The sequence below is a fragment of the Mustela nigripes genome, chromosome 13 (assembly GCF_022355385.1).
Source record: "Mustela nigripes isolate SB6536 chromosome 13, MUSNIG.SB6536, whole genome shotgun sequence".
Taxonomy (NCBI): Eukaryota; Metazoa; Chordata; class Mammalia; order Carnivora; family Mustelidae; genus Mustela; species Mustela nigripes.
The window spans coordinates 72,215,598-72,242,886 of NC_081569.1; the positions used below are offsets into that span (position 1 = coordinate 72,215,598).

At 45.7% G+C, this 27,289-nt stretch overlaps 2 gene segments (V, D, J or C); both read left to right on the forward strand.

Moving 5' to 3' along the window:
• Positions 1-27,289, forward strand: part of LOC131999778 (T-cell receptor alpha chain constant-like) — a 380,650-nt gene that overhangs the window by 205,512 nt on the left and 147,849 nt on the right.
• LOC131999786 (T cell receptor delta constant-like) overlaps positions 23,965-27,289 on the forward strand; it is a 67,910-nt gene continuing 64,585 nt past the window's right edge. The window contains 2 exon segments of the C gene segment in view: positions 23,965-24,098; positions 24,265-24,570. Of these exon segments, the coding sequence occupies positions 24,053-24,098; positions 24,265-24,570 (352 nt within the window).

A 27,289-nucleotide genomic window follows, 5' to 3' on the forward strand; every position in this document is an offset into this window, starting at 1 on the left:
GGCATAATTTTTAACTTGTTTATTTCAAAACAGCATGATGTAACTGAATTGTTAAAATTAGTTATTACCAAATTATGATTTTTTTTAATCTCTAGAAAAGTATCTCTTAGTGAGTACTGAATATCTGAGCTCACAGGGTGAGCTACCTATTTTCTTTTCTTTTCTACCTATTGGGTGACTACCTATTTTCTTTTCACTCTTTCATATTTTCTAAATTTTCAATATAATAAATATATATTAATTTTATGTGGAAAAATGAAAAAGTTTGGTGCAGCAATTTGGGGTTATAACAAGCTGGACATGACATAATTGTATAACAAAAGTGGTATAATAAATTATAATCAGTCTGTATTCCATACAGTTAAAAATAATGAAGTGAATCTATACATATAAGAGGAAAAGATCTTCAAAATGCATTATTGAGTGGGGAAAGAAATTGCAGAACAATATATAGAGAATGATGCCATTTATGTTAATAAAAATACTTTGTATAAGGCAAACCCTGAATATTGCATAGTAAAAAGATACAGGTTTGCAAGTTGGCACCCAGATATATTTCATCCATATCTGTTCCTTTTGATAACTTTATTAGAACTAGCAGATTTTACTGAATCTTTTCCTTGTTTTGTAAAATAAATATGTTACATTTATTTTATTATATTTATTTATTTATATTACAAATATATTTGTAATATATTTATTTTACAAAACAAAGAAGCAGAAAGCAATTGTTCTCCAAATGGCTTTTTGAGATAGTGATAAGTTTGCTGCTGGCTAGAGGAATCTCTCTGTGGCAGAATAGCCATTGAGAAATTGGTTTTTAATTTATATGATTAAGAAAGTGCATGGTCTTAGTAGACCCAGAGGTGATTAGCCCACCAATGGCAAACTTAAGCTAGGGATGCAATTCAGACTTAAACCCAAATGCCAATAGATTTGCACTTTTAGTCTCTATGCAAGGAACTTCTTCCCTTGTTCATTATAATACCTTGGAAACAAAATTATTGATCACAAATTTGCTTGCTGAGAACATGGGAGTTTCTGTGGCTTAGGAGAAGGGATGTTAACTTTCCCCAAAGTTCCAACAAACCACCATGAAAAACCAACCTCCCAACAAAAACATCTCTCCAACAAATGGATTCCACAGGTATTCACAATCTTTTTTTTTTTAAGATTTATTTATTTATTTGACAGACAGAAATCACAAGTAGGCAGAGAGGCAGGCAGAGAGGGGTGGGGGGAAGCAGGCTCCCGGCTGAGCAGAGAGCCAGATGTGGGGTTTGATCCCAGGACCCTGGGATCATGACCTGAGCTGAAGGCAGAGGTTTTAACCCACTGAGCCACCCAGGTGCCTCAGGTATTCACAATCTTAACATCCCTCTCCTCTAGACAGTACAGACAACTGTCCTCCTGTGAATTATTTTTTCCTTAGAGATATAATGCCAGAGTCAAAGGGGAACCTCAAGCACTCTCCTTGCAGAAGTGGGAGGCATTATTGTCTCCTCTCTTTATACATTAATTTAATTAGGCAAACTTTTACAGTCTCTCATGATCAGCCTACAGTTTCTCTGCCTTCCCAATCCTGGCAGAAGCCTTATCACACTGAGAAAAATAGTACTGGATGTGCCACCTAAAGGGACTTCCTGTGCACCTTTGCAGCAAAGAGACACCTGGCTCCGAAGTCTGTTAATATGATCAACCTCTGATCAGAAGTCCCAATCAAATTTTCCTCCCAACCCAGGCTATTCTTCCTCCGTCCAAATTTTGTCCCCTCCCTCTGAAAAAGGAATTTCTAGAGTAAAGGCAGTAAACAAAATTATCAGGATATATACAAATACAGAAATTTGACTGCATAAAGTCAAAGGATTTCTAAATGTCCAAAAATGTTTTAATTAAAAGATTGATAATAAATTAGTTTTTTTAAAAAAATGAGTTGCACAACAGCCAAATGCTAATATGCTTAATATAGAAAATAGAGTTCCTATAAGTGGATAAGGAAAACATTAGCCTGATAAATATATAGGGAAAAACTAGACACAAAAATTATATATAAATTGCTAATGAATATTTGAAAAAGTCAACCACACTTAGAGCCAAAAAATTAAAATGAAAACAACTCTCGTTTGTACCAAATAATATGGATCTTTTTAACAATCACACCTCAGTGCTGGTGAAATTGGGCACATGAAGGGCACCTACATCTGTTGCTGCTATGATTACAAGTTGATACACTATAACATAGCTATTAATAGCTAAACACTTTACACTCCCTAAAAGCAGAAAAGACAAAGACATTCTCCAGGATTTAAAAAAAAAAAAAAATCATCCAAAAAACTGTTAGAATAAACAAACAAAAACCACAAAAACAAAACAAAACAAAAAACCTCTTGTGCAGACAATCGAAGAATCACTGCCCTTTCCCCAACAAGAGGAGAGTGGGTAGTCACCTCCTGACTGGCCCCAGCAGCAAACCTGCATTCTAATCATGAGGCCCCCAAGCTCCTCATGAGATCTTGGCACTCTGTGATCTGTCTCCCATCCATAAGAGGAGGGAAGGGACTCAAAGACTAAATTTTCTGGCTCTAACATCTTATGAGTCTATGAGGAGCTCGGTCTTGGTGGCCCCCAGAGGCACCTGGAGACGGGGTTTAGAGAATCCAAGAATCCTGGCCCTGAATGAGGACATAGCTCCTCAGTGTGGAATTTTGGACCTTCTGCAAGGACTTTAAAATAATTGGTTGGTCCCTGAGCTATCTCTTAAAACTTTAATATTTACTTTATGACAAAGTGAAAGTTCTCATTAGTGGTTGATCCAAAGCAGTACCATTCTCTTTATTCATTCCAAGAAGAAGTTAGAGAGCTAGAGAAGCCCAGGGGGTATTTGCCTAGCCAAAGTGGATTTCAGATGGAAATACAGTTGAAAAGCATGAGCCAAGGAGTCTTCAAGAAGTGTGTCCTTGCACCTGACCTCCAGAGAGAAAGTGAGGTCCCAGTAAGTGACTTCCAGCATGCCTGCCCTGGTTCATCCTAGACATGTCCACGGAGAATGGGGGAGGAGACAGCAGGGAAGGCCTGGTAAACAACAGGAGCAAAAATCTCTCCCATGCTTCTACTTCCTCAGAAGTCCAGCTCCCCTTAAGATCGCATTTTCTTAGTGACCTACCTCATTTGTGATGAGTATCCCAAAAAGGAACAACCCCCATGTAAATGTATGATATCTTCCAATTCATTTCCAATGGAGTAGGTCATGGTTCCGCTTAGAATATGCCCAGAGGCTCATTTCCCTTCAGTAGAGGGAGTGAGCTCTCATCTCCCTGGAATAGCCATGACGTAATGGGAGGCCGGGAGCACACGTAGTCATTGGGCCTGAAGTAAGTGACGTCACTGAATGCGACACCCTCCTGCCCTCTTCATCTCCATGGATGTCTCCTGTTTCATCAGAGGCCTCTGGCTCCTTCTGAAATATCTGCCAGAGAACAATCTGGTAAAGCCCAGCAAAGGTTTTTGAGGATTAATTCTGTAAGAACTTCTTACACAGAAGGGAATTCTCCTCCAAGGGAAGATGCTGAGCTCTGACAGTCACGCCATCCACAGGGCCTGCGGCTGGAGAGCAAGCATCACCCACCTCCGCGGCTTCTCTGTTGTTCCAGGAAATGGCCAGAGGGACAACACGGCTGTGTCGGTTTGATGTTTTCTCTAACATCAAAACCTAAGCGTGATTTGCATTTCAAATTTTCCACAATGCCTTATTTTAGGTTGGGACTGGCCTTACCTGTAAGTTAGTTACATGGCTAAATAAATAAATAAATAAATAAATTTTTAAAAATGAAAATAAAAATTCCTCCACTAAAAGGATTATGCCCCCACCCCCTCACTGTAATACTCGAAATCTCTCCACCAGTCACCCTTTGGAGTTTAGTCATTCAGAGTGCAGGTTAAAAATGCAAATTTGTTACCTGAAGAAGTATCTTACAGAAACTTCCTCAGTAAATAATGCTCTAGTATTGCTGGAACGTCAGACAAGGAAGTTTGGGTTAAAATCAACATACCAATAAATGAGGTCTAGCCATACAAATATATATTTAATTTGTAACACTAGAAGGTAGTACCAGAAATAAATAGATTCAAGATCATTTTGGATCAATGAATTCATGACAGATACTTGATATTCTGTTCAGGGGAATTAGTGTGCTGTTACAGTTTAACCTCTGAGAGTAGAAGAGCTACTTCCCCTGCCGCCCATGTCAGAAGCAGAACATGAGCGGATTCCCCCTGGATCAGATTTCGTTTGTAATTCAGTGAAAGCAAGGTATATGATAGAGCAGAACAATCTGGTTTTGACTGTCTCTACTGCTTATACGGTGTGTGACCCTTATCAAACCACCAACCAATGTGAGCTTCAGCTTCCTGATCTACAGATATGGATATGGAAAAGAAAATGCATTGTAAATAAATCTAACTTTTGTTCCGTTATTCTTCACGAAAGAATCTCTCCCTTTCCTGCATTCACACCACCCGTCAGGGAGAGGAGTAGGAGGGTGGTGCGGGCCACCACCTTCAGCAGACCTCTCCCAGGATCCTTGTTGGCTCTGAAATGGAACAGGCGTGTCACTCTTGCGCTTAATTTCTTGCTCACCCGTCCGAAGCGTGCTGGTTTGCAATGTTGGTGATAAGGTTACTTCCTGGGTAGGAAAGCATGACTTTTTGGCGCTCTCACAGTAGTCTCACAGTAGTCTGAACCATCTCATTGATTCAGACTGGAAAGGTCAAGAAGGCAGGATGTCTTGCCATTGAACGGAAGGAAGATGAGCCCACTAGAGAACCACACTTGAACAAGGACTAAATCGTCAATAACGCACTTGTGACGCCATGATATTAAAGGAGATTTCTCACCAAAGAGACAGCTGCTTATCTCACTGAATTAGTAATTCCCATATCCTGTGAAAACAAAACAAAACTACAACCACCACCATACAAAGGAACCTGGGGGCGTTGGCTAAAGTGACTAAATACTCTTCCTCAGCCAGGGTGATTCTGGAAGTTTCAGAGCCTGGGAGGAAACCTCTCTGTGACCCCCTCACCCACCCACCCCCACATTTCTACACAAAGGACATCAAATTCCACTGAGTGACTACAGCCAGCTTCCTTCCAGAAGAAAGCAGAGCAAACAGCTTTGATTAGCTCCATAGGTGGTCTTCACCCCTTGAGCAAGGTTTAAACCAGTTTCAGGCCAGGAGCCCACTGTACCTCTGTGCTGGGGGCGGGGGGTTCACCCTTGTCCTAGTTCTGGTGATGCCTTGCTCTGTAGTATGACTTGTGTGGCCCCTTCCAGCCTCACAAACATTCGTGTCAATTCTTCTGACATGTTCCAAAACCAAACAGCCTGTTGTCAAAGGGCAGACTCCCTGCTGAGTCCCTGGGGTATGGCTGAGGCCAAGGAATCTGGGGTCACAGCCAACTTTGTCACTTCCCTCCTCCAAAGGGATGGAAGTCCCCAACACTTCACGGTCCCCTGTGATGGTGGGGATTCCTACATCCACTTCAGAGGAGCCCAGGAGAGACTGGAGCTGCCCAGTCCCCCATAGGAAAGACCTACGTGGTCACCTCACCACTGATTTTCTCACTCAGGTCTAGACTCTCAGAGGATAGAGTGCCACAGTCAGACTAGGTATCTCCCTCGCCCTCTTCCCTCCTCCTCAGAGTAAAGGAACTGCTGTGACACCGGTTGGTTCTGACCCTAAGAACACTCAGCGTGACAGAGGGCTGCTGAGGACTGTGCTAGTGACTGGCCTGTCCCCTGCATCCTTCCCTGCCCAGCTACAACCACCACCATACAAAGGAACCTGGGGGCGTTGGCTAAAGTGACTAAATCCTCTTCCTCAGCCAGGGTGATTCTGGAAGTTTCAGGAGTAGGGGTCCAGGGCCACAGGACACAGCCGAGGGGTCTTCCATGTCCACACCACTCCTTCCTCTGACAGACAGTGGCGGGCAGAGCAGGCAGGAGGAGAATGGACCTACCCTCTCCTCTTTGCTGCCTGTGGTTCCAGAACCTGCCTCATTAGCTCTAAGACTTTAGGGAACTCCTTGAACAGCCCATGGTCACCTCACTCATCGGATAGGAATATCACACATACCTCGCCTGGCTGTGAGAGCTGAGGGAGTCAGTGCTATAGTAAAGTTGAAGAAACACAGTAAACACTCAGTGACAAACTCCCTTGTCCACTTGCTGGTTTGTGCGTTTGCAGTGAAACTCACATATTCCCAGAGAAGACGTGATGGAGGTTAAGGGAGGAGGACAGCGTAAGGGTCGTGGTCCCCACTAATCCTCACCAGGCGTCACGTGACACGCTGCCCTCACAACTCCATGAAACTGAAAAGAATTGTTCTTCTGAGCTGTGGTATTTCCATAAATGAGAAAAGAGGGAACCCAAGGTATGGGGACTCCCACACTGGTTTTACTTTGGTTCCAAAGCCAGGAGATGATGGCATCTGGAGGGCCGTTTGCCTGTGCAGGGCTGCGGGGAGACCCCCAAGATAACTCAGCCCACCTTCAGGACTCCATGAAGTCAAAGAGCCACTGTGCTCCTCACCGACGGGGAGGCATGAATTACTTGCTGCCTACTCTCGCCCAGCAGTCTCTGTCTCCTGAATATAGACCTCCAACCACACAACTGGCAAAGAAACGAGCCTCCAGGGTACATCTCCTAGAACTCCTCATTTCGTGAGGCTTCTTAAAAGGAAAAACAAGGCTTCAGGGGAGGGGAGAGGGACAGAAAAGGATGTCTATGGCTTTCCCACTAAAGGGAAGACACACGCACAGAGGAAGAGAGAGAGGGAGAGAAAGTTAAAGTACTAAAAGTTTTGTGAGTTCATTTACAACCCGGTTCAACAAATTGTATTTCTTACACAAACATTCTGAGGATTAAATGAACAATACAATACTTGTTTGAGCTCCTTGTCATCAAACGCTTTGCAGTACAAGTTCTGTTCCTGGAGAGTTGGTATCAGAGCTTCTTGCTCCTTGTCAGTAAACATAAGAAGAGGCTAAACCTGTGTAAATTTAAATTACATAAAACCTTTCCCCCAACTGCCTGGTCTCTTAACAGCCGCTTTTCACCAAGCTCCGTGGTCGTGGAATGTAAATATCTTTATCATAGCAGCACAGACTTTTGAAAATGTGATATAATGGGATTTTTTTCCTCACAAGGCATATCAAACACCATTGCAAACTAGAGTCTTTTTTATTCTTTACCAAGACTAAATCAAAGGGTGCTTTCTTTATTTTTAGACTTTCTTTCCCCACGACACATCAAGTGTCCTTGCTGTCCATCCTGCTGACCAGAAATCCTGCGAACCAGCCCAGAGTCAGCCCCAGAGACCAGAGTATGGCGGGATTGTGAAAGCAGGCAGCCACAGAGCTGAGCAGCATCTCTGTCTGAAATGCTTTTGGGGGAGCAGAACAGAGGGGATGACCACATGGGCAGAAACCTAAAAGCAAGAAAGAACCAATCGGTACTTCAACAAGGTGACCTAAGATGGGGACAAAAGTGACAATGATTTTAGCTCATCTCATCTGGTTCAGTGGCAAGCTGGTGTGAAAACTTAGAACTTTTTGTGGATTTCCTTCCAGAATCCTCAGGCTAGAACAGTATATGTTTCCTGAATGAATAAATGAAGGACACTCAAACCCAATGAATGAACAGCAATGTCGAGAAAGGGAAGAAATCTGTTACAGATCAATGGACGGGGGGGCCCTGGAAGATTCCCCTTAGTCTCCCTGTGTCTTCTGATCCAGGGAGAGTGGCCAGCCGCCGGAGCAGAGTCCCTAGCTATGGGGACCTAGGTGGACCACACCTGAGAGAGCATGTCCGCCTCAGCCCCAATTCCTTGGGCAGTTTGAATCATGACCTCCATGATGTGCTCCCCCACTGTGGTAACCACCAGCCATCCCTCTCTTCTTGGAATCCCTACTTCCTGTGGTAGATGTTGTCCTCATTTAGGGAATCCATCAGTACTGCTCTAACTGCTTCTTCCTTCCTTCTCTAGATAACAAGCTCCTGAAAGGTTGAGACTGTGTCCTACGCTGCTGTTTGTGTCTACTTCGCTGCATATTCCAGAGCTGAGTAGTATGGAAGAATGAATCAATTAATGAACTTAACGAACACGTGCCAAGGCTGAAAGAAAAGGACATTAGCTGCTTGGCTTGGCAACAAAAAGCAACATCACTCTTTGTGTTCCAGTCCCCAGCCCGGAGATACAGTCACCCTCCTCTCATGTCGGGAGCCCACGGTGATGCACAGGCACCTGCACCCTGTGCAGAAACCCTGCAGCTGGCGTGTGCCCTGTCTGCTCTCCGCTCACTCTTCTTGTGAGTTGTGGTGTGTTGCCCTGGGTCCCTCATCTCAGATACACACTCATCCCAGTATACCCGCCCAAGACCCAAGCTGAGGAGCAACGGCTAAAAACCCACTTCGGTGCTATCACAGGCAAGGCAGCCACTGTCAAACAAGGTCGGTCTTGGCGACCTGAGACCCTGACTTGAGAGTGTGGGACACGGACTGGAGCACTGGAGCGAGCCTCCACTTGAAAGGACTTGCAGCTGAAAAGACCCATGGAATTCCCCTGGGGCGCTGTGACTTTCTCCATCCCAGTCTCTGGGGATTCCTCAAGATGTTGGGGGAAATATCAGCAAGGCGGGGGTGGGACTCCGTCTGCCCTGAGTCCCAGAATTCACATTGGCTTTCGGCAAGACATGTTTAATGTGCCAGATTTTCAAGATTTAACGTTTAGTGTCTTGAAGATAAATTTGTAAAAAAACACACACACAAAAACAGACGCCTTCTCGCCAGAGGGAGGCTCCAGGAGACAGTGCCAGGTGGTCTTGGGACCCTCTGCAACAACAAGGAGCCAAAGAGACCCATGGCTGTGTGGCTTATGTAACCTCACTCCTACTTCCCAGGCACCAGGACCTTCAGCGCCTCAAGGGAGACAACAATGCAGAGAAGGGGCCAGTGGCCACTAGATGGCAGCAGAGGGTAAGAAAAGTGAATTCCAGGCGGCTGGGGTGTTGGGGGGAGGCATGGGGTGTGAGGTTTGCAGCCCCTCCATTTTGCTTTACATCTTTAATGAGATATGTGAAGAAAATGAGTCCCTTACATGCCAGACACAGATGCCAGAGCATATGGAGAGATGCCGCACAGCAATATTTCTCTGGTTATTAAACAGTAGGCACCTAACTAGTCATTCACTGCATCCTCATGCAGAGTCGTCCTTTGTGTCTTGGATGCCACTGTTGACAAGGTAATAACCGGAGAAAGCAGTTGAGAAGACTAATGTAGGGACGTGGGCCTCTGGGCTCGCAGCATCAGCCCTCGGGGGGGTGGGGGGAGGTTCCGGACGGGTTTCCAGTAAACGCCCTCAGCCCAGCCTACGGGGGCCACCTTGCCAAGGGACGTTGTGTGGCCTCCAGACTCAGTCCAGGCCTGGTTTGGCAGCTCGCTGGTCTCCCTGGCAGTCCCAGAGGCCTCATTTATTCAGAAACCGATTACCACCAGACAGCGCTGGAGTCTGACCTTTCACCACAAACCCCAAATGGAAATGGGAGCTCAGGACATTTTAAAGAGCAAGGCCTGCTTGCTTTTCTGGTGGAACTGAAGATGTATGGTATCATGAAAATGCATTCAAATGCACAGAGATAGGGGAACACTTTTTCCATGTGGCCCCAAAGAAAGGTGAGCAGTCCAGTCCCACTGAGCCACGAAATATTTTCACTGACAGAGCGGTTTCTCCTGACAGACTGTGACCAGGACAGAGAGCAAGCACATATTACTCCATTTGGTTTCCGTATTCCATGCACTTTCCCACTCCCCACACTTGGCCCTAGCCCCGGCCACTCTGGCCTGACCATTCTTTAGTTAATTCTCCCACCCTCCCAACCCAAGGTTGTATGCCGCCATTTTTCATAGAGAGAAACTGAGGCATAAAGCTGAGATACAGCTTTAAGTCTCCAGGTCCCCATCCCTTGCCGATAGGTTCCAACCTGTGACAGTCTCCAGTGGAAAAGTAATAGCAAGATTCACCCGCCACTATTTCCCTCCCTGTTCTGGAAAACAAGGCTCTATGCTAGAAATCCTCACTTCTCTGTGTGACCTCAGACAAGGCCCTTAACCTCAGTGCCTCATTTTCTCATCTGTGATGTGAGGGGCTAGAATCGGATGATGAGCAAGGCCCCTTCCAGCTCTACGATCCTGTGACTTTCATTTCACAAGCCTCTGCCAGCCCTCGAAGAGTGTCACACACGATGCTTTTTCCAATGACAGCCACGCTCACTGGGAGTAAGTAGAATTTCCTCCTCGGGCTGGGAAGAAATGTGGTCGGAGTCTCCGTTGGTGTTCCCTGTCCTCAGAGCAAGAGAAACGGGGTCGGGGACATTGCTGATGTTATTGACACTCACAGCAGGGTCTAGAGGTGGCCACGCTCTCGAGGAAGAGATCCCGCCGAGCTGTCTCCACGGGCAGTGGAGATGCATAAGCAAGACTGGAGGACGTTTTAATAACTATTTCTCAACCAAAAAAAAGACCTATTCTATTCCGCCCAGGGGTTTGGGGGCAAATCCAGGTCTCCCAGGAGGAAGCTACTCTCGCCCATAATGGGGGATTGGTTCAGCTCAGCTGCTCCTACAAAGGGTTGAATGCAGTGCGCCGTGCTGAAGGCAGCTCCCCACAGCTCCATGTGAAAATGACTCACAGCAGTTATGAATATCAAGCCTCCTTTGATGTATTCCCAGACATGAGGAAGAGCCACAGCGGGGAGGAGGAGGACTCTGGACGTGAGCTCTGTGGGGTGGTGCACAGAGGGCCTGGGCGCATCTGGCACCATCGCGAAGCTCCAGAAGAAATCCAAGCTGCCTCATTACCCCAGGACTTCTCAAGACCACAGAGCTCCCTTTCATCCAGCCCTCTCTCCCACTCTCTCTCTCACTCTTCCTCGCTCCGTCTCCAGCTACAGAGGAATTAGATTCTCCAAGAATTACAACCTGTTTTTATACCTTCACCCTTCCCGAGGGGATAACAATTCACTTCCCTGAATAAAACTGGTTTTATTGAGCGCAGAATGAACGTGCCCCCTCGCTCAGCATCTGCGCCGATTGCTTTAAAAGCCATAGACCTGGCCCCCGTCAGCCAAGCGGAAGGATTTGCCTCTGTAATGGCCATTTCTAGACACTTAGCCTTTCGAGTGGCCGCATGGCACCTTGTTCTCCTAATAGGTTCTCAACGATGATTAAAAACAAAGCCTCCGAGTCTCTCTTGTATTGGCAGCTCCTGACTCCAGGTCAGTCACAACTGTCCAGAGCAGGAAACCCAGCCATGCCGACTGTGTAGTAAGCACCCGGGCTCAAAGCAAAAGGGGAGGGTCAGTCATGGCCACCTCAGGCCTCTTGCAGGCAAGGGCTTTTATAGGAGCCAAGGGTCCTCTCACTCTGGACAGGCTTCAAGAGTCTGGTGGTTCCTGGATATTTGGGCAAAGTCTTTCCAGTTATAGAAAGAAGGAGCCAAGGGTATCCAGGGAGGGAATCTGCTCAACCCCACGCCTGCACATGGTTGTTTTCTGACATGGAGCTGATTTTCTCTGCTACTTAATTTGGGCTCTGACTGGAAAACTCTCACGCACCCACAGAGAACGGCACATGCACATGTAGGAGAATAAAACACCTCCTCTAACTGAGCACTGACCGTGTGCCAGGTGCAATGCCCGGGGCTGCACATGGACCAGCTCCTTGGAGCCTCCCAGAGGCCAGTGGGTGGGGGTGGGGGCAGATATTATTATCCCTGCTTCAAATAAACAAACAAACAAAAAAGGAAAGAGAAGGAAAGGGAAGGAAAACTGAATTTTAAAAACTTGGATTCAAGATTGCTGGATTTTAATGCATCATCTCCTAACCCCAGTGCTGTCGGGCAATCCATTTATCTTCAGGGGCTTACTGTGTCTGAGGCTCTGGAGTTCTGACGGAGAGCAGGAAAGGTGCAGTTCCTGACCTCAGAAAGCTTCTGTTTAACCAGTCAGCAGTGCGCACAGAGGTATTGCGGCTTATGTCCCCCAAGACTCTGACAACCCAGGAGTCCACATTCTGTCTTTGCCTGTCACACTGCTCTCAGCCCTCCTGCCCTCCATTCACAGTCTGAAGAGCGTGTGTTCCACAAAGACCAGGGGCTTCTCCCTTAGAGCTTCCGATGCTTGCCTTTTAATAAGCAATTTTATAAGCATTTTATAAGCCATTGGACCACTGAGGTATTGTGCTACAGTTACTAAGCTCCTGAACTAGCCACTGCTTTTTAACTTGGTTGGGTGGTTTCTCTAACCCATACCTCTATATTTGCAGAGAAGCAGGGCAGAGGAGCAATAGGGAAGGGCCAGGGAAGATCTCAAGTGTGGAGGTCCAAGAAGCCAGGCGATAGATCAACCAGAAGAAATAGAGCCAGGTGGGCTGAAATGCCATTGCTTCCCACCTCCGAAGGGAAGAGATGACATATGTGAAGGACACTGGGATGAAGCAGAAAGAAGGAAGTGAATGCTCTACTAATTGCAGATTTTGCCAAGACCAGCTTGGTCGCCAAGACTACTTCAGCCTTGACCCACAGATCCATGATCTGGGAGACAGCGCGGTGTCTGGCTGTGCTGGACATCTTCCAGGAATATCGACCCAACATGGCATGGAGGGGAGGACTTCCTGATGCTCAGAACCAGAAACTTCCCTCCAAAGTCGAGTTTCTGTACCTCCTACATGACTGACATGGGAGGACGGAGCAAGATCACTTGAGTCTCAAGAAGGGCGCTGAGAGCAGAGTCCAGGTCTACGGACTCCTAAGAGTAAGAGATTGAAATTCTTGAGGTAGTATTTGAAATAACATCTGTACCACGACAACCCTGCTGTAATTAATAACCTGGCTATCCTTAGCTGTCCAGGTCTATGGACTAGACCCCTTCACAAACTGAATTTCTCACAAGTTCATCACACACAAATCTGCATCTGATTTCCTTTTAGAAGATTCATGCTCCTTTCTGCATGGCCCATCAATCTCAAGAAATTCATTCGAGGTCAAAGTCTTCCTAGAACCTTGACAAGGGTGGATTGAGAGCACAGGGGGGACAGCTCGAGGCCACCACCCCCACCATCACCATCGCCACACTTACTAAACCCTGAGGCTGTCCTGTCGTCTTGTCAGCCAGTAATTACTTCTGACAAAACTCAAATTGAGAAACCCACTCGATCTTCTGTTTCTGGTTCTCTCTATGCATACCATTCAGGGACCCAGTCATTGCTGAATCTTAGTCCTCACTTTAGTTTCTCAGCTATGCCTTCTGGTTCCTACTTAGCCAGCCTCATCGGGGGCGGTGGGGGGGGGGCGGGCGGGGAGCCAGTCCTGAGACCCCCTCATTAATCCACAGGCACCCATCTCACTCTAGGAATCCATCATTCCTCAAATGCCCATATTTGACCACTGGAGGGCAGTGCTGGACCAGCCAAACCTCTTCAAGAGCTTGCCCCCATCTTTGTCCCCACCAGGCCGGGGCAGAGCCGGATGCAGACTTTGGTTGGAAGCCAAAACCGAGGACCACTGGAGCACCCAGAGAGCAGTAACACAGCCAGGCCTATTACAACAGCTCCCCACACCTGGCGTCCCAGGAACAAAAGGCAGTTCAATGGAAAGTGGATTTGGCTCCCAAGGCGACCCGATCCCCTGGGAAAAAGATTGAAAGGAAAACTTACCTCATCATGTCATTAACCAGGAACAATCTGTGTTTTAGAACAGGAGTTGCAGAACCTTACCTTGCTCTACCCACTCAGGTGTAAGCTCTTGGCAGCACACACGGTAATGGCAATAAGGGTTTGCTGAAAGAGTGGATGCGTGCATGCATGTGTACATGTGCACGATTGAAATGGGCCGTTTTCACATTTGCCTCTGTTTTCCAGCTCTTATGACATCTCAAGTTGAAGCCATCAATTAGCCGCTGAGCATTCTTGGTCCTGGAGACAGCTAAGGATAGCCAGGTTATTAATTACAGCAGGGTTGTCATGGTACAGATGTTATTTCAAATACTACCTCAAGAATTTCAATCTCTTACTTTTAGGAAGTCCTTCATTATGTCACCCGGGTGTCCTCAGCCCTCACCAGGCTGTAGATGAAAAAAAATACAGACATTGTTTTCTTAATATCCAGCCCACAGAAACTGCAGTCTCTAATGTGAGAATATGGAGTGGCCATTCTCTCCGTGGGGGGATTTGTGGTGATTTTGTCCCACACTGGGGCCCCATTGGGCTCGACAATTCCCCTCAACCAGAGCTCCTCCTCGGGCCACCTGGGATCATCTCCTGAGGCTCATCTCCAGCCTACTCTCCCCTCTACCTGGCCCTCAATAGATCCCATGTCTGTGTGGACACAGCCTGCTCCATGATCATTTAGAGCACGGCTACATGCGTGAGAAGAGAAAGAAGTGCACATTTTGAGACCCCAAAACCAAACATGAGACCCTCCCTGTCTCCACACGGGATTTCACATGGCAGGGACCAGTCTGTGCCCCAATAAAATCTGCAAATATCCCCACATCTCCAAGTTCAGAGTCCGAGACTAACTCATTTCCTACCCCGAGTCGAGGGACAGTGGCAAAAGTAATATCCTACTGGAAGTTCCCCCAACACGCTCTACTCTCTCAGGTGGAGTCTGGCCTTTATGGCCCTACAGGACAAACATGGTGTTATTAGATCCTAGAATATGGGGTACCAATGGCCCTGATTAAATTCGTACTGGGAAGGTGGTGGTGAAAATCTTCTCCTAATTCTAATTAGAAAGACACCAATTAACTTTTAATCGAACACTTAACCATCTTAGTGTCTAACCTCTGCATTTAGTTCTGTGATAACTTCATCATCTCTGCTACAATGAGAGGATATTTGTTTCAGATGTGAGTAGATTCATTCTCAACCTCATTCTAGTTTTCCCCACAAAAGAAGAGTGCTCCAAACTTCACCTAGGGTGTCTGCTCTCCCAGTGGAACCCCAACATCCCCAAGGGCTCTCAAGGAACAGTTCTCCAGCCAAATGAGGGAAAATAAAAAGAAAAGCCCTCCCATGGTAAGTTGTCCCTTTTGTGAAAATTTCTAACCGAAATTTCACTATCCAGTTCACAGGTCCTCAGAGGATATGGCTGGTCCCATCCTTCTCATAAAAATGCTGTAAATCAAAGGATACCTTTCCTGAGAGCAAACAGATACTGGAAAAAGCAATTCATTCCAACACAGCATTTTTCTCTCACTGTCCATGGGAGTTGAGTTGACTGTATGTTAAGCGTATCCTCACCTATGTACTTTGTCAAGATGCCTTCACTGTGATTAAGGGACAGGTCTCCAGAGTAGTGTCTCAGTTCTGTACCCGGAAGAAACAATGTAAGGAAATTTCTGGAAGAGAGGAGATTGACAGTCAATACATAAGAGAAGGATGGTCCCCAGGGTTAGCTCCTGCATTCAAATACAGACCTATGTCAGGCTCTCATTGCCAAATTCAGGTCTCTGGTGGGTGGATGATGCCCAAGGCCTTGATACTAGGACTGATGTCCAGATTTGACACTAATGGCAGGCTTGTAATTTTGAAAAATTCATAATCTTTCCCGAATTCTCAACCTTCTGATACCTTGTCCTAGGGGAGAAGTGTCTGAGATGGTTTCCTTGCAACCATAGGCCCTTCTTACAATTCCAGGGCCATGCAGCCCCGGTTCATAATGGATGGGTTTTATTTTTCACATTGCTCCAGCAGTGAGATCAGATATCAGGTTAATGTAAAAAGTGAGGTAGACAATGAGAGGGATCGGAAATAAGGACCTGGAAAGAGGAAAGAGATTCAGGAGACACTTCAAACGTGGACGAATGATGTAGAGGGCTGAAACAGAAGGGAGAGACTACCTCTTCCTGGTATCCTGGTTGTGTGCTGGAATATTCTTTCGTTCCCATGTTCTATGGCCTTTCCATCAGAAATTAGTTCTTTACTTTTTAGTACATGAAGGCTTAAGGTATCATTCCTCCTGAAAAGTTAGAACCCCTTTCCAGTAAAATGGCTTTGGGTGTCACGTTTCCCCCACCACCAGGGACAGCCTTCTCTCTAGGAATCTTTGGTAAGACTGTCTGCGGTCACCATGAGCACACATGTATCTTCCCAACCAGCTCCCAAACATCATTCATGCTGCTATGGTTGTGCCTCTGGAGGACCCCCGGCCACCCACTCACACCACCTACTTGACAGGCACACCCACTGCTATGCCACCAGCCCCCACCTCCAGATGCCTCTGTGAGTGTGTGTGTGTGTGTCCTCAGCTGTCTCCAACTCTCCTCTGTGCCACCCCGAGTCCAGGCATTCTGGGATGAGTGTCTCCTTGTTTCTTTGTCCCTTGTCCCATTACGCCTTTAAAGTTGCTCATGAGACTATCTTGCAGAAGGATGAGATGTCTTGGGAAAAAGACAAGTAAAAAGATGAGGTAAGTAAGATGGGAGCAGAGGTGAGAGGAAAAGCTTGGATAAAGGCGATAAAAGAAAAAAGAATTCTTGACCTCCATCAGCCCTGACTCTCAAAATAAGATCGGCCCTAAAGAGAGCTTATTATTTATCCCAAATTAAAATTTCCTGGCTCTGCAGTCATTGTGTACACGATGAAAAGGAAGCCATCACACAAGAGATGCAGTTATCCTCACAGCTTGAACAATCGCAGCCAAGCTGATTCTGCTCCAAGAATAGAACGATAACAGTGCTAAGTCAGGAACTCCAAGACTTGGGAGCGTCAACAAATGGAATGATCTCTCGATAGGAAAATGGCGATAAGGGAAGGTCAATGGAAAAGGAACCCTCTGACTCTTGGGTGGGGTGTGGGTCGCCCAGGAAAACTGCAGTCTGCACTCCTCCACAGTGAGCTCACAACCAGCTGTGTTGACTGGGAGAAAGCCCTGCCTGCACTTGGGCAGACCCCAGAGGCCCCTTTCCCCGCCCCTGGCCAGCTTCATATACATCACGTGATGGGCTGTATCTCCTTTTCTCACCTGAAGTTAAACATCATCATCATCATCAGACTTTTGACTCCACAGAGGCAGAAACTTGTGCTGGTTTCTGCCTCCATTGTGGCCTCCCTGCTCAGCAGAAAGCTTTTATACCATTGGCACTCAATGACTATCTAATAAATGAACATTTGCTTGATTAATCGATTAATGAAAAATGAACAGATTACTTCCTCTCTGTCTGGCTTCTGAGGCATGGGTCCCAGAAGCAGAAGCTGCCAGGTAGGCTACAAAAGACATAGGACATTCAAAAAACGGACTGTCTCTACCTTCCCTCATTCTTATGTGCACGTCAGATCCCTGAAACTCAGGAATAAGGACCCCAGTGACTGTGACCCCCCAAATGTCTTTCAACAAAAGACTATCTCCCTGGTTGTTTCCTTTCAAAGAATCAGCCTCCTGGGGCTGATAAGAGAACGGCACCATATGCTGGAGACACAGGCGCGGAGCAGCGGAGGGACACCAGCGCCTCCTCTACCAGAGCCTGTTAGATTGCTGCCTTTGAACGAATCTGAGTGTGTCTTTCGATAGCGCAATCACCAACCACCCCCAAGGACCTCTTTCCTTTATTGCTGCCGCAATGAAGCAGCCACATGGCTCTTGCAGATAAGGTGGCCCGAGTGCCTTGTGCATGCAAAGTAGGCTTCATGGTAAACAGCACAGAGAAGGACCGCAGACACACTGTGTTCTGGCTTCTCTGCCTTGTGCTGCCCTTCCTCTGTAAGTGGCTCCCAGGTACGTGTGTGTGATTTTCCCCCCACTTCTCAGTCTTCATTTCCTATTCTTTTTCCTTTGCCAGATGGCTCCTACAGGACTGAAATTATACAGTCTTCCAACCTAGCTGCCATGATTGGGACAGATGTGACATTTCAATGCCAATATGATATTCTTGATGGGAATTATGACTATGTGTACTCGTATCTGCAAAGAGCCAACCAAAGGCTCACCTATATCAACCATACATCTCAAGGCACCATGGAATCGGAGCATTACCAGTTGTCTGTGAACAGAGAGCTGTCCTCCAGTACCTTAACCATTAAACATGTGCAGCCAAGAGAAAGAGCCATTTACTACTGTGCTCTCCAACACCACGATACAGACTGTGCATCACCCTGAACAAAAACTATAAGCTTCAAGCAAGTTCAATGCTAAAAATCCAGACGGTCATCCAACAAGACAGAAGGTGTTCAGTGTCATCTTGAACTTCCCCCATTCATTCTTCAATTCATTCACTCATTCAAAACTAAGGGGCCCTTATGATTTACAAGTGAATATGTTAAGTGCTACAGAGATACACAGATAGAAAACAAGCACTTCTCAAATAATAAAATATATTCAGCGAGTAGCACCTCTTCACTTTTATCTTGCTAAACCATGAGCAGTGAAAATTAAATACTGTGGAACTACTTGAATCTTTGACCTGACCAATAAAAGCATAGTCCCCAATACCCAGAGAGACAAATGAATTCGACGCACACACAGATTCAAAGCCAACAATCAACATCTTAATCACAGACCCTTGAAAACCTACCACCATTTCTAAAAAGCTGAAAAAAATATATTAAATATACATATGTATGTGCCCGGGAGCTTAGATAAATGATAGATAGATAGTTAGATAGATGTAGAGTAGACAATATAATACCAATGACTGAGCTCAAATTCAGACTTGAAATTCAGACTTCTTACGTTTTGAATCCCAGATCTTCCATTTACTGACTTGCTAAGTATAGGATCTTAGGCAAGCTATTTTATGCCTTGCTATCCTCATCTATGAAATAATGATAATAGGCGTGCCTGGCTGGCTCAATTGGTGGAGCATGCAACTCTTGATCTTGGGGTCATGAATTCGAGCTCCATGTTGGGTACAGAGATTACTTAATAAAAAAATGTTTAACTTCTAATGATAGTAATCATAATTACTGTAGAGAATTGTTGCAAGAATTCAGTGAACCATTACACATCGTGCTCTTAGAGCTATGTTTGGCACACAGAAAGCACTCAGTCAGCACCAGCTACTTCGTTGGTGGTGGTGATGATATTGTGACAATAATTCTTCCAACACAGCCATGTCCTTACCACTGCGCTGGGTCAGGCCTTGAGGAGCTTGTTGATAAAAAAGAAGTCCATCTCTTGGGCAAGTGGGAATGAAATATCAATGAAAATTGAGAGAAATACAATTCAAAAGATCCTCAGGACCTTTTTCGCTAGATGCTGATAAATTATTAAAGGCTTCTTACATAGAAAAAAAAAAAATAAAAACCAGAGGAAAGTAATTTCTGCTTGACCCTCATAAAACAAGCAAATAGAGACTTTATGAGATATTAAAATACAAGCATGGCCCCCACTTATTAAATGGATAGTGGAATAATTTACAAATGTAGAGCCCAAAGTAAAATTAAAGCAGTTTATGAGCATAATTATAAATAAAGAATTGGTTCCATCAACATCACAAGCATATTACCTGACCTGAAAAATTTCTCACCTCCGAGAACATTGCAAATTAAGTCAAAGCACACCTGACCTTAGGACATCCTAAAAAACTATCAAATGAAAATTATCCCAAGGTTCTGAAAGTGCATAGGCTCTACAAAGACACATCCATATTGGACTCAGCTTATTCAAGGAACCATCCGGGGAACCTCCTTGGTGAGACCTGCTGAGCTCAGAACCAGGAGTAAATGGGACTGTCTTCCCAATCTTCTCTTCTGAAGATGCACATCTCCCACTGCTTCAAATGCTGTATTTATTCATCAATGGAAACCCTAATCCCCTGCTGTCTTGCTGGCTTTCTCATTTGCAGCCAACATATGGGCTCCTCAGCACTGGGGACCCCCAAGAGCAGCATTTAAGGGCACAGAATCACACAAAACAGGAGGACTTTCTTGGGATAAAGAACTGGAGAAAAACCCTTTGCACAATTTGGCTTTGGGAATTAGATTTCAAAGTCTTCACCCTGCCAGGATGGGCACAGAGCCAGAGAATGTCTGGGGAGGGAGCAAAGTCACTTTCCTCCTAGGCTTGCTCTTCTCCAGGGCACCTCAGGGTTATTGATGACACATCTGCAAAATTGCTGAATGTTGAATCAGAGAACCCAGGTTTTCTAAAGGACACTTACAACTCTAGTAGACCTACAGGGCTCTCTGCCCGTGGAAAAACTATTCCATAATTCCAGGTCTCTCATTCTGCCATGTTAAGAGTCTCTGTTAGAGGAATTATCTTTCTTCCTTGACAAAACCCGCTACTATCAAAAAAGAGAGAAAGTCTAGAAGAAAAACAGTCATTAAAGAACTATGTGTGGACTGCAGAGTCTTTCCCAAGGGCCGGCTTCTGGGTAGTGATGAGTCCTGACCACCTCATCCTAACTGGAAGATGTCCGATCTCTCCCTGTGATCCTCGAAGGACAGTCAGAGAAAAAAAGGTGAGCAGGATGATTAACAAGTGCTTGTCAAGCATGGATAAGCCTCACAGTATAGAATTGGCATGGTTCATTTTTTTTTATTCAAAAGTATGTATCAAGCATCTACAATGTGCCAGACACCCCGCCAGAGGCCAAGGTTACTGAGTCACATGCCGCAAACTTTCTGCCATTCTGGCGTTCACACTGTAGTAGGGCTTCCAGGCCGGCAGAGGAACCAGAGGAGACACACATGGGAGCAAGAGAGGTACTTAGTTATAGAGTGATGACGGGCGTGTTCCAGGATCAGCAAGCACGGATTGGAATGAGGATCTTGAGATTTCGGGATGCAATGAGAGATGGGAGCCAGGAAAACATTTTCAAGGAACTGAGCTGAGACTAAATATGGAAAAGTTTATTTATTTACATCTCGAGGTCCCAAGTCAGTAACAGAAGCAGAATTACAACTCAGAAAAGTCCCAGCTGGCCCCCGCGCTGCTCTGCGTGACAGCTGCTTCATTCAGCACTGTGCAGCTGGGGAAGCGAGCCGCAGATGGAACGGTGGCAGCCAAAATCTTTGTAGAGACAAATGACACTGTGATTTTCCTTGACACCCATTGAAATTCCTCACTATTTCCAAAAATATCTTATGTTTGCTTTAAAACAACCAGTGGGGCTCAGACATTTCAGCTGAAACACATCTGAGAAACAAAGCAATCCCAGCCACCTGAGCATTCCGAGTCCGAATCGGCCAGGCCGAGAACCGCTTACTTACTGAAGGCCAACCCAGGACACCGGACTGCTGAGGTCCTGGCCAAGGGCAATGGGAATGGTGTTTTCTCTCTTCAGTCACCTCCATCCCTGTTCTTGGTTGCTTGCCCGACCAGCTGGTGCCAGAGCGGAGGAACCCAAGAGCAAAGATAGCAAGTGGAAACGGGGTGGACAGCCCATAACTGCTGTGCCTGGACAGAGAGCAATGGTGGCCACACATCAGGGTCTGATTTTGTTATCCCTAAAGTTTTATGGGAGAGCTTGCAGGCTAATGAGGATTATATAACACAAGAAAAGAGCTTTCTTTCACTACAATTTCTCTCTTTTTTTCTCCCGAAAAACTCAAAGGGAATGGGGAAAGAATGGACATGTTCTCAAATGAAAGGCTAAGGAGCTCCTGAAACGTCCAATTAGAGAGAAGATCAGAAGTTCTGGCACTCTATCCCACTAAGATTTCAGTGATCCTATGGATAGATGCTTGATATAAAGGACCAAGAGTGGCAGAGACCATCAGAGAGAATGACACTGGGCACGCCAACGTAGGAGTCAGTGTGGGTTGATTTGATCTGACCGTGGGGTCTTTTTGCTTCTTCAAGTCTTCCTATTCTTTCTTTATCTCAGATAGACAAGAAAAAGCAAACAAACAAAAAACCCACAAAAAACACAAAACAAAACAACAACAACAACCAAAACCACCAGGACTAGGATTCTGACTCTTACTGGCCTCTAGCTTTAGTGGCCCAGACTCCTTTGCCTAAGGGCATAGAAGCGAGTGACCCAGCTCCATTACCCTCCTCCACCTGCACGGCCCAAAGTCCTAACATAGCTCCTTCCTTCAGCAGAATGTTTTGAGCCACACTTGAAATTACAAGCTGTGTCTCCCTTGGTGACTATGTCTCAGGTACAGAGCTATGACTAAGGCCACTATCCCAAGCATGGCAAATTAGAAGGGATGTGGCAAAGAACCAACATCTGGGGGTGCCTGGGTGGCTCAGTGGGTTAAAGCCTCTGCTCAGATCATGATCCCAGGGTCCTGGGATTAGGCCCCGCATCGGGCTCTCTGCTCAGCAGGGAGCCTGCTTCCCTTCCTCTCTCTCTGCCTGCCTCTCTGCCCACTTGTGATCTCAGTCTGTCAAATAAATAAATAAAATCTTTAAAAAAAAAAAAAAAAAAAGAACCAACATCTGCCCTGGGCTTACCAGTGTGTGCCAGGCACCGGGTAAGTGTTTCACATGTTTTCTCTCATTTCAACTTCACACTTCGGGAAGGTAACTGCAATGACCCTATTTGCCGATGAGGAAATCAAGACTTGGGGATGTAACTTACTCAGCTACTGGTAAGTGTCAAAGGAAGATTCAAAAATCAGAGTCATTAGCCCTGCAAAGCCAGTGCTCCTTTTGCCTGTAGTTGACATGGGTAGTGATACCACCTAGCCACTCGTGGGTAATATCAGAATGTTGGCCACTGCAATGACAAACAGGGTCCAGCCAAGTGGGAGCTATCCTGCTGCTGCAGAGGGCCTGCCTCTCCCTACACCTACAACAATGGATAGAAGACCTCCTTCCCCCAGGTTTTGGCAAATCTTTTCCTAATCCCATCCTTCACTAGATGAGCAATCCAGAATGTTCCTTGAGAGTCCGGAAACTCCATACAGAAATCCCACTTAGACTAGCAAATCTCTGCAAATCTCCTAATGTTGACAAGTCCCATGCTGGGCACTGAGAATGAGAACATAAATAAGATACAGCCACTGTTCTAAAGTATCTTAAAGTCCAGCACAGAAAACAAACAAATTACCAGATATTTATAATAGAGGTGGTAAGTGCCATGACCCAACAAGGCCAGGGAACCCAGGGGACACTTCCCTCAAGTTGGGGTGGGGAAGGAAGAAGAAAGGTCTGGTTTTTCCAGGAAAAAGGAGCAGCTAGTGCAAAAACTGAGAATATAAAGACTGTAATACATCTTTGAACCAGCAAGTAGCCTTTGTGCAGCTAGAGTACTGAGTGCAAGTGGTCAAAAGTGAAACTGGCCTTTTGACCAGTTTCAAAAAAGCAGATCATGAGATCATTAGAGCCATGAGATGGACTTTCATAGTCCCCTAAAGGCCAGGAACACTACTAAAAGAGTAGTCAGCAGAGGCATGACCCGATGTCCTCTGGTCTGGAGAAAAATTGGTATGACAGCTGCTTGGAGCATGGGTGAAAGCGGAGAGAGTCTGGAAGCAGGGAGACCTCTTGGAATAGTATGGTAATAGCTTGCAGCAGGTGAGGAACACCAAGACTGAAGCAGGTGGAGGAGACCAAAGGTAAAGGGACCCATAACGGGAACTACAAGGGGACAGAATTACCAGGCCCTGCAGGCTGTTCAGCTCCCCACAAGCCCTTGCACCTTGATGATGCAGGGCCATTCCCGGGGAATGCCATCCAGAGGCATTCTCAACTCTCACAGCTCCCCCTCCAGTCAGCAGAGAGTCTTCTTCGTGTCCCAGGACGGGGGGGGGGGGGGGGGGGGGGGGCTGCTCCCTCAAAACTGAGTGTTTTGAAGACAGAAACCATGTCTTTTTCAGCTCCTCTTCTCCCAAATAGAATCTGACCTGTCATAGTTAATTAGACGGGGTTTGTGGGATTAAAAAGTCCAACCTATGACCTTGCAGGCATGTCACCCCTCTCTCTAAGGAAGTGACTAACACCCACCCCCCTTGATAACAGATAGAACCTCTCAGGGGCAGACAGCGGCTGATCGGGGCCAGCCAGGGAGCACCTGCAGACTGCGCAGCTGCTTCCCAGAAGCCATGCTGTGGACCTATTCCCTCCTCCACCTCGCCATCTTCTGTGCCGGTAAGGATGAGCTGCTGGTCCCCTTACTCTTGGGGAAATGTGCTTCAGGAATGATTTACAGCAGAGGGAGGGGTCCATCAGGAGTTTCGGGGGGCGGCTATGACACCCATCCCCACGTGATGAAGGGTGTTCCCCACAGCCTCTCGACCTGGGCTTTCGCTTTCAGAGGTCTCATTGGATATCGTTTTGGAACCAGATGCCAAAACCCTGACTGTTCAAGTCGGGGAGCCTGCCACCTTGCGCTGCAGTGTAACGGGAGGAGACTTGAAGAACTATCAGGTGAGCTGGTATAAGAAGAATGAAGATAACTCCCTGACTTTAGTATACAGACCAAGCAATAATACTAATGACGATTTAAGAAGTAATTTTAAAGGAAATACCAACCCTTCAAAGAGTCAACTCGACATTCAAAGAACAGCAGCAGAAGATGCTGGGACATACTACTGCGCGTGCGATATCCACAGTGCTCCAGTCCTGCTTCTGGTCGCCTCAGAAACTCTGAGTCAAACCAAAGTGGCAGGTCCAATTAGAGACCACCTGTGGTTAAAATATGTACCATATCCGAGCTGAGACCACCTGACAGCCTCAACAGCAATATCTGATAAGAGATATAAGAACTAAGTTGGGGAAAGGACGTTATCTTTGTGGTTGGTTGAAAGTGGGCTTCTTTATCAGTCGAAGAGGGCAGAACGTTCATTAGGGTTTATGCAAAGACACCAAGGGGCCCTTCCGTCTGCCTCTCAGGGACTTCTGAGAAAAGGTTGAAATGAACAACCTTCCACATGGAGGAGGTTTTCTTATTGTGGAGGCAGGCTGCGATGAACAGAATTTCTATCATGAGTGCTGTAGTTCACTCCAGAGTCTTTATTGCGAAAGCACTCGTGTGCATAAACTAGATAAAGCAAGGATGGTTTTCTATTACCACCCTAATCAACATTTCCAAAACTATTAGGGATAGCTTTAACTCTTAACTCTGTGAGGAAGGATGAATAGAGTCATTTTCTGAAATGCTCCATAACTATTTTAGGTATAGAATGTTTTAGATCATCCCTTAGCTATAGCAGAATCCTGGGGGCCCACAGGGATGGCCAGGGTGGGGTAACACCATTGCCTTCATGTCTGCTGCTAAGAGAGATCTTGGAGATAAATACTTATGGCAATGTGGGATTTCTGAGTTGGTCATGAATCAACTGAATAAAATAATAATAATAATAAAGATCCCAAGTCCCACGTTGAAATGGGTGAGCCAAAAAGTGTCAAAAGTATCTGAGTCTACAGGGAGTCAAGGCATGGAGGAACCCACTGAGCAGACTGACAGGCAGGAGGGCTTACAGAAACAAACATTAAATAATCATCAAGGGAGTGCTTTCTCCCTGTTGGCTCTAGTAACCAACTCTTTGCTTTTCTGCTCAAGTGTCTGGTCTGGAATCCTCTCTCCACATTAAGTTACAACTCGGGCATTAGGATGCAAAGTAGACATTGATTCGTGAGAACAACAGCTCTCCTGATACCTTTCTATTCAATATTCCTTCCAATGCAGTATCATATTCATCACACATTCATTTATAGGGCAATTATTGTACTTACGATATTGGGATAGGTCATGGGAATAGAAATAGTTGTAAGTCACGTTCTAGCCTAAGTTCTGTTCTCATCAGCATGTCTACATTTATTTTGGAGACAGAATTAGAATTACAATTAAAGATTATAAACAAATACAAAAATACAAGAAAGCACATACTACCTAACAATGAGTGCTATGGACTTCATATGTAGTGCTCTAGGAACTTATAAAAAGACAATCACTGTGAGAAAAATTTCTTAGAACAGCTAAGGCTTGAAAAAGGTAGGGTTTGGGTAAATGGGAAGGAAGATGAGGGTTATTTCAAAGTGGCTGTACAAGTTATTTATTGCTCTATTATTACCACAAAATTTAGAGGCTCGAACATTCGTTATCTCACAGTTTCAAGTCAAGAATCCAGGTGTAGCTTAGTGGCTTAGTTGGACTTAGCTTAGCTGTGTTCTTTAGCTTAGGGTCTCTCATGAGGTGTAATAAAGAGGTCAGCTGGGGGTGGCAGTCATCTCAAGCACTGACTGAGAAAGATCCATTTCCAAACTCACTCAAGTGGAGTTGGTGACCCTTACATGAGCATCTCCGTAGGGCTCCTTATAATATAGCAGCTTGCCTCCCTAGAGCACAAACTTGGAAAGAAGACTTCCAAGATGCACAGCCTTTTTGCAACCTAATCTTGGAAGTGACATCTCGTTGTTTCTGCCATGTTCTATTCAGTAGAAGTGAACTCATAAGTACAGTTCACATTCAAAGGGAGAGGGTGATTACACGAGAACATGAATACCAGGGAGGAGAGGTCACTGGGGGCTGTCTTAGAACCTGCCTACCACAGGAGATTAACACAGTAGAACAGGGAAAGGGAGGGCTCAAAAAAATCTGGTTGAGACCAACTTGTTTAGAGACCCCTGACCTATAAGGCTAAAGAGATTGGATTGGATCTCATAAGCCCGTATTTCTCAAACTTCATGATGCATGGGAAGCACCTGGAGAGATTGTTTCTAATTATACTTTTAAGCCCCAGTTCAAAAATTCTTATTTAGGTTAGCTGGGGGCAGGCCTGGGAACATGTATTTATGACAAGTGCCCAGGTGATTCTGATGCAAGTGGGTTCAAGGACATGCTTTCAGAAATTCTGCTTTAAGCAGCAAAACTCTCAGTTTGATACAAGGAAGATGTGCCCAGGTTCTCCTGCTCTCACTACAAAGAAATGGATATTAGATGTGGTCGGGGCATCACTTGAACAATAGCTCTCAATTCCAATTGCATATTTTAAATGCCTGGGGAAATGCTTTAAAAATACCAATGTCTGGAACACATCCCCAGAGATTCTGATTAAATTGGTGCAGGCATGGACCTCTGGTTTCCCAGGTAATTCAACCTCCCTCTCCAGTCCTCTCCATCTCCCCTCTCCAGTCTAAGATCTTGCTATTTCAAGTGTGGTCTCTGGATAGACAGCACCAGCATCACTTGGAATTGCGTCACAATGCAGAATCTTATGCATCACTCTGGATCTAGTGAATCAGAATCTGTATTTTAATAAGATTCTCTGGGTGAGTTATATGCATATTAAAGTTTGAGAAGCACCAGTCTAGCAAAGCCATCATTATTGAAAATTTCA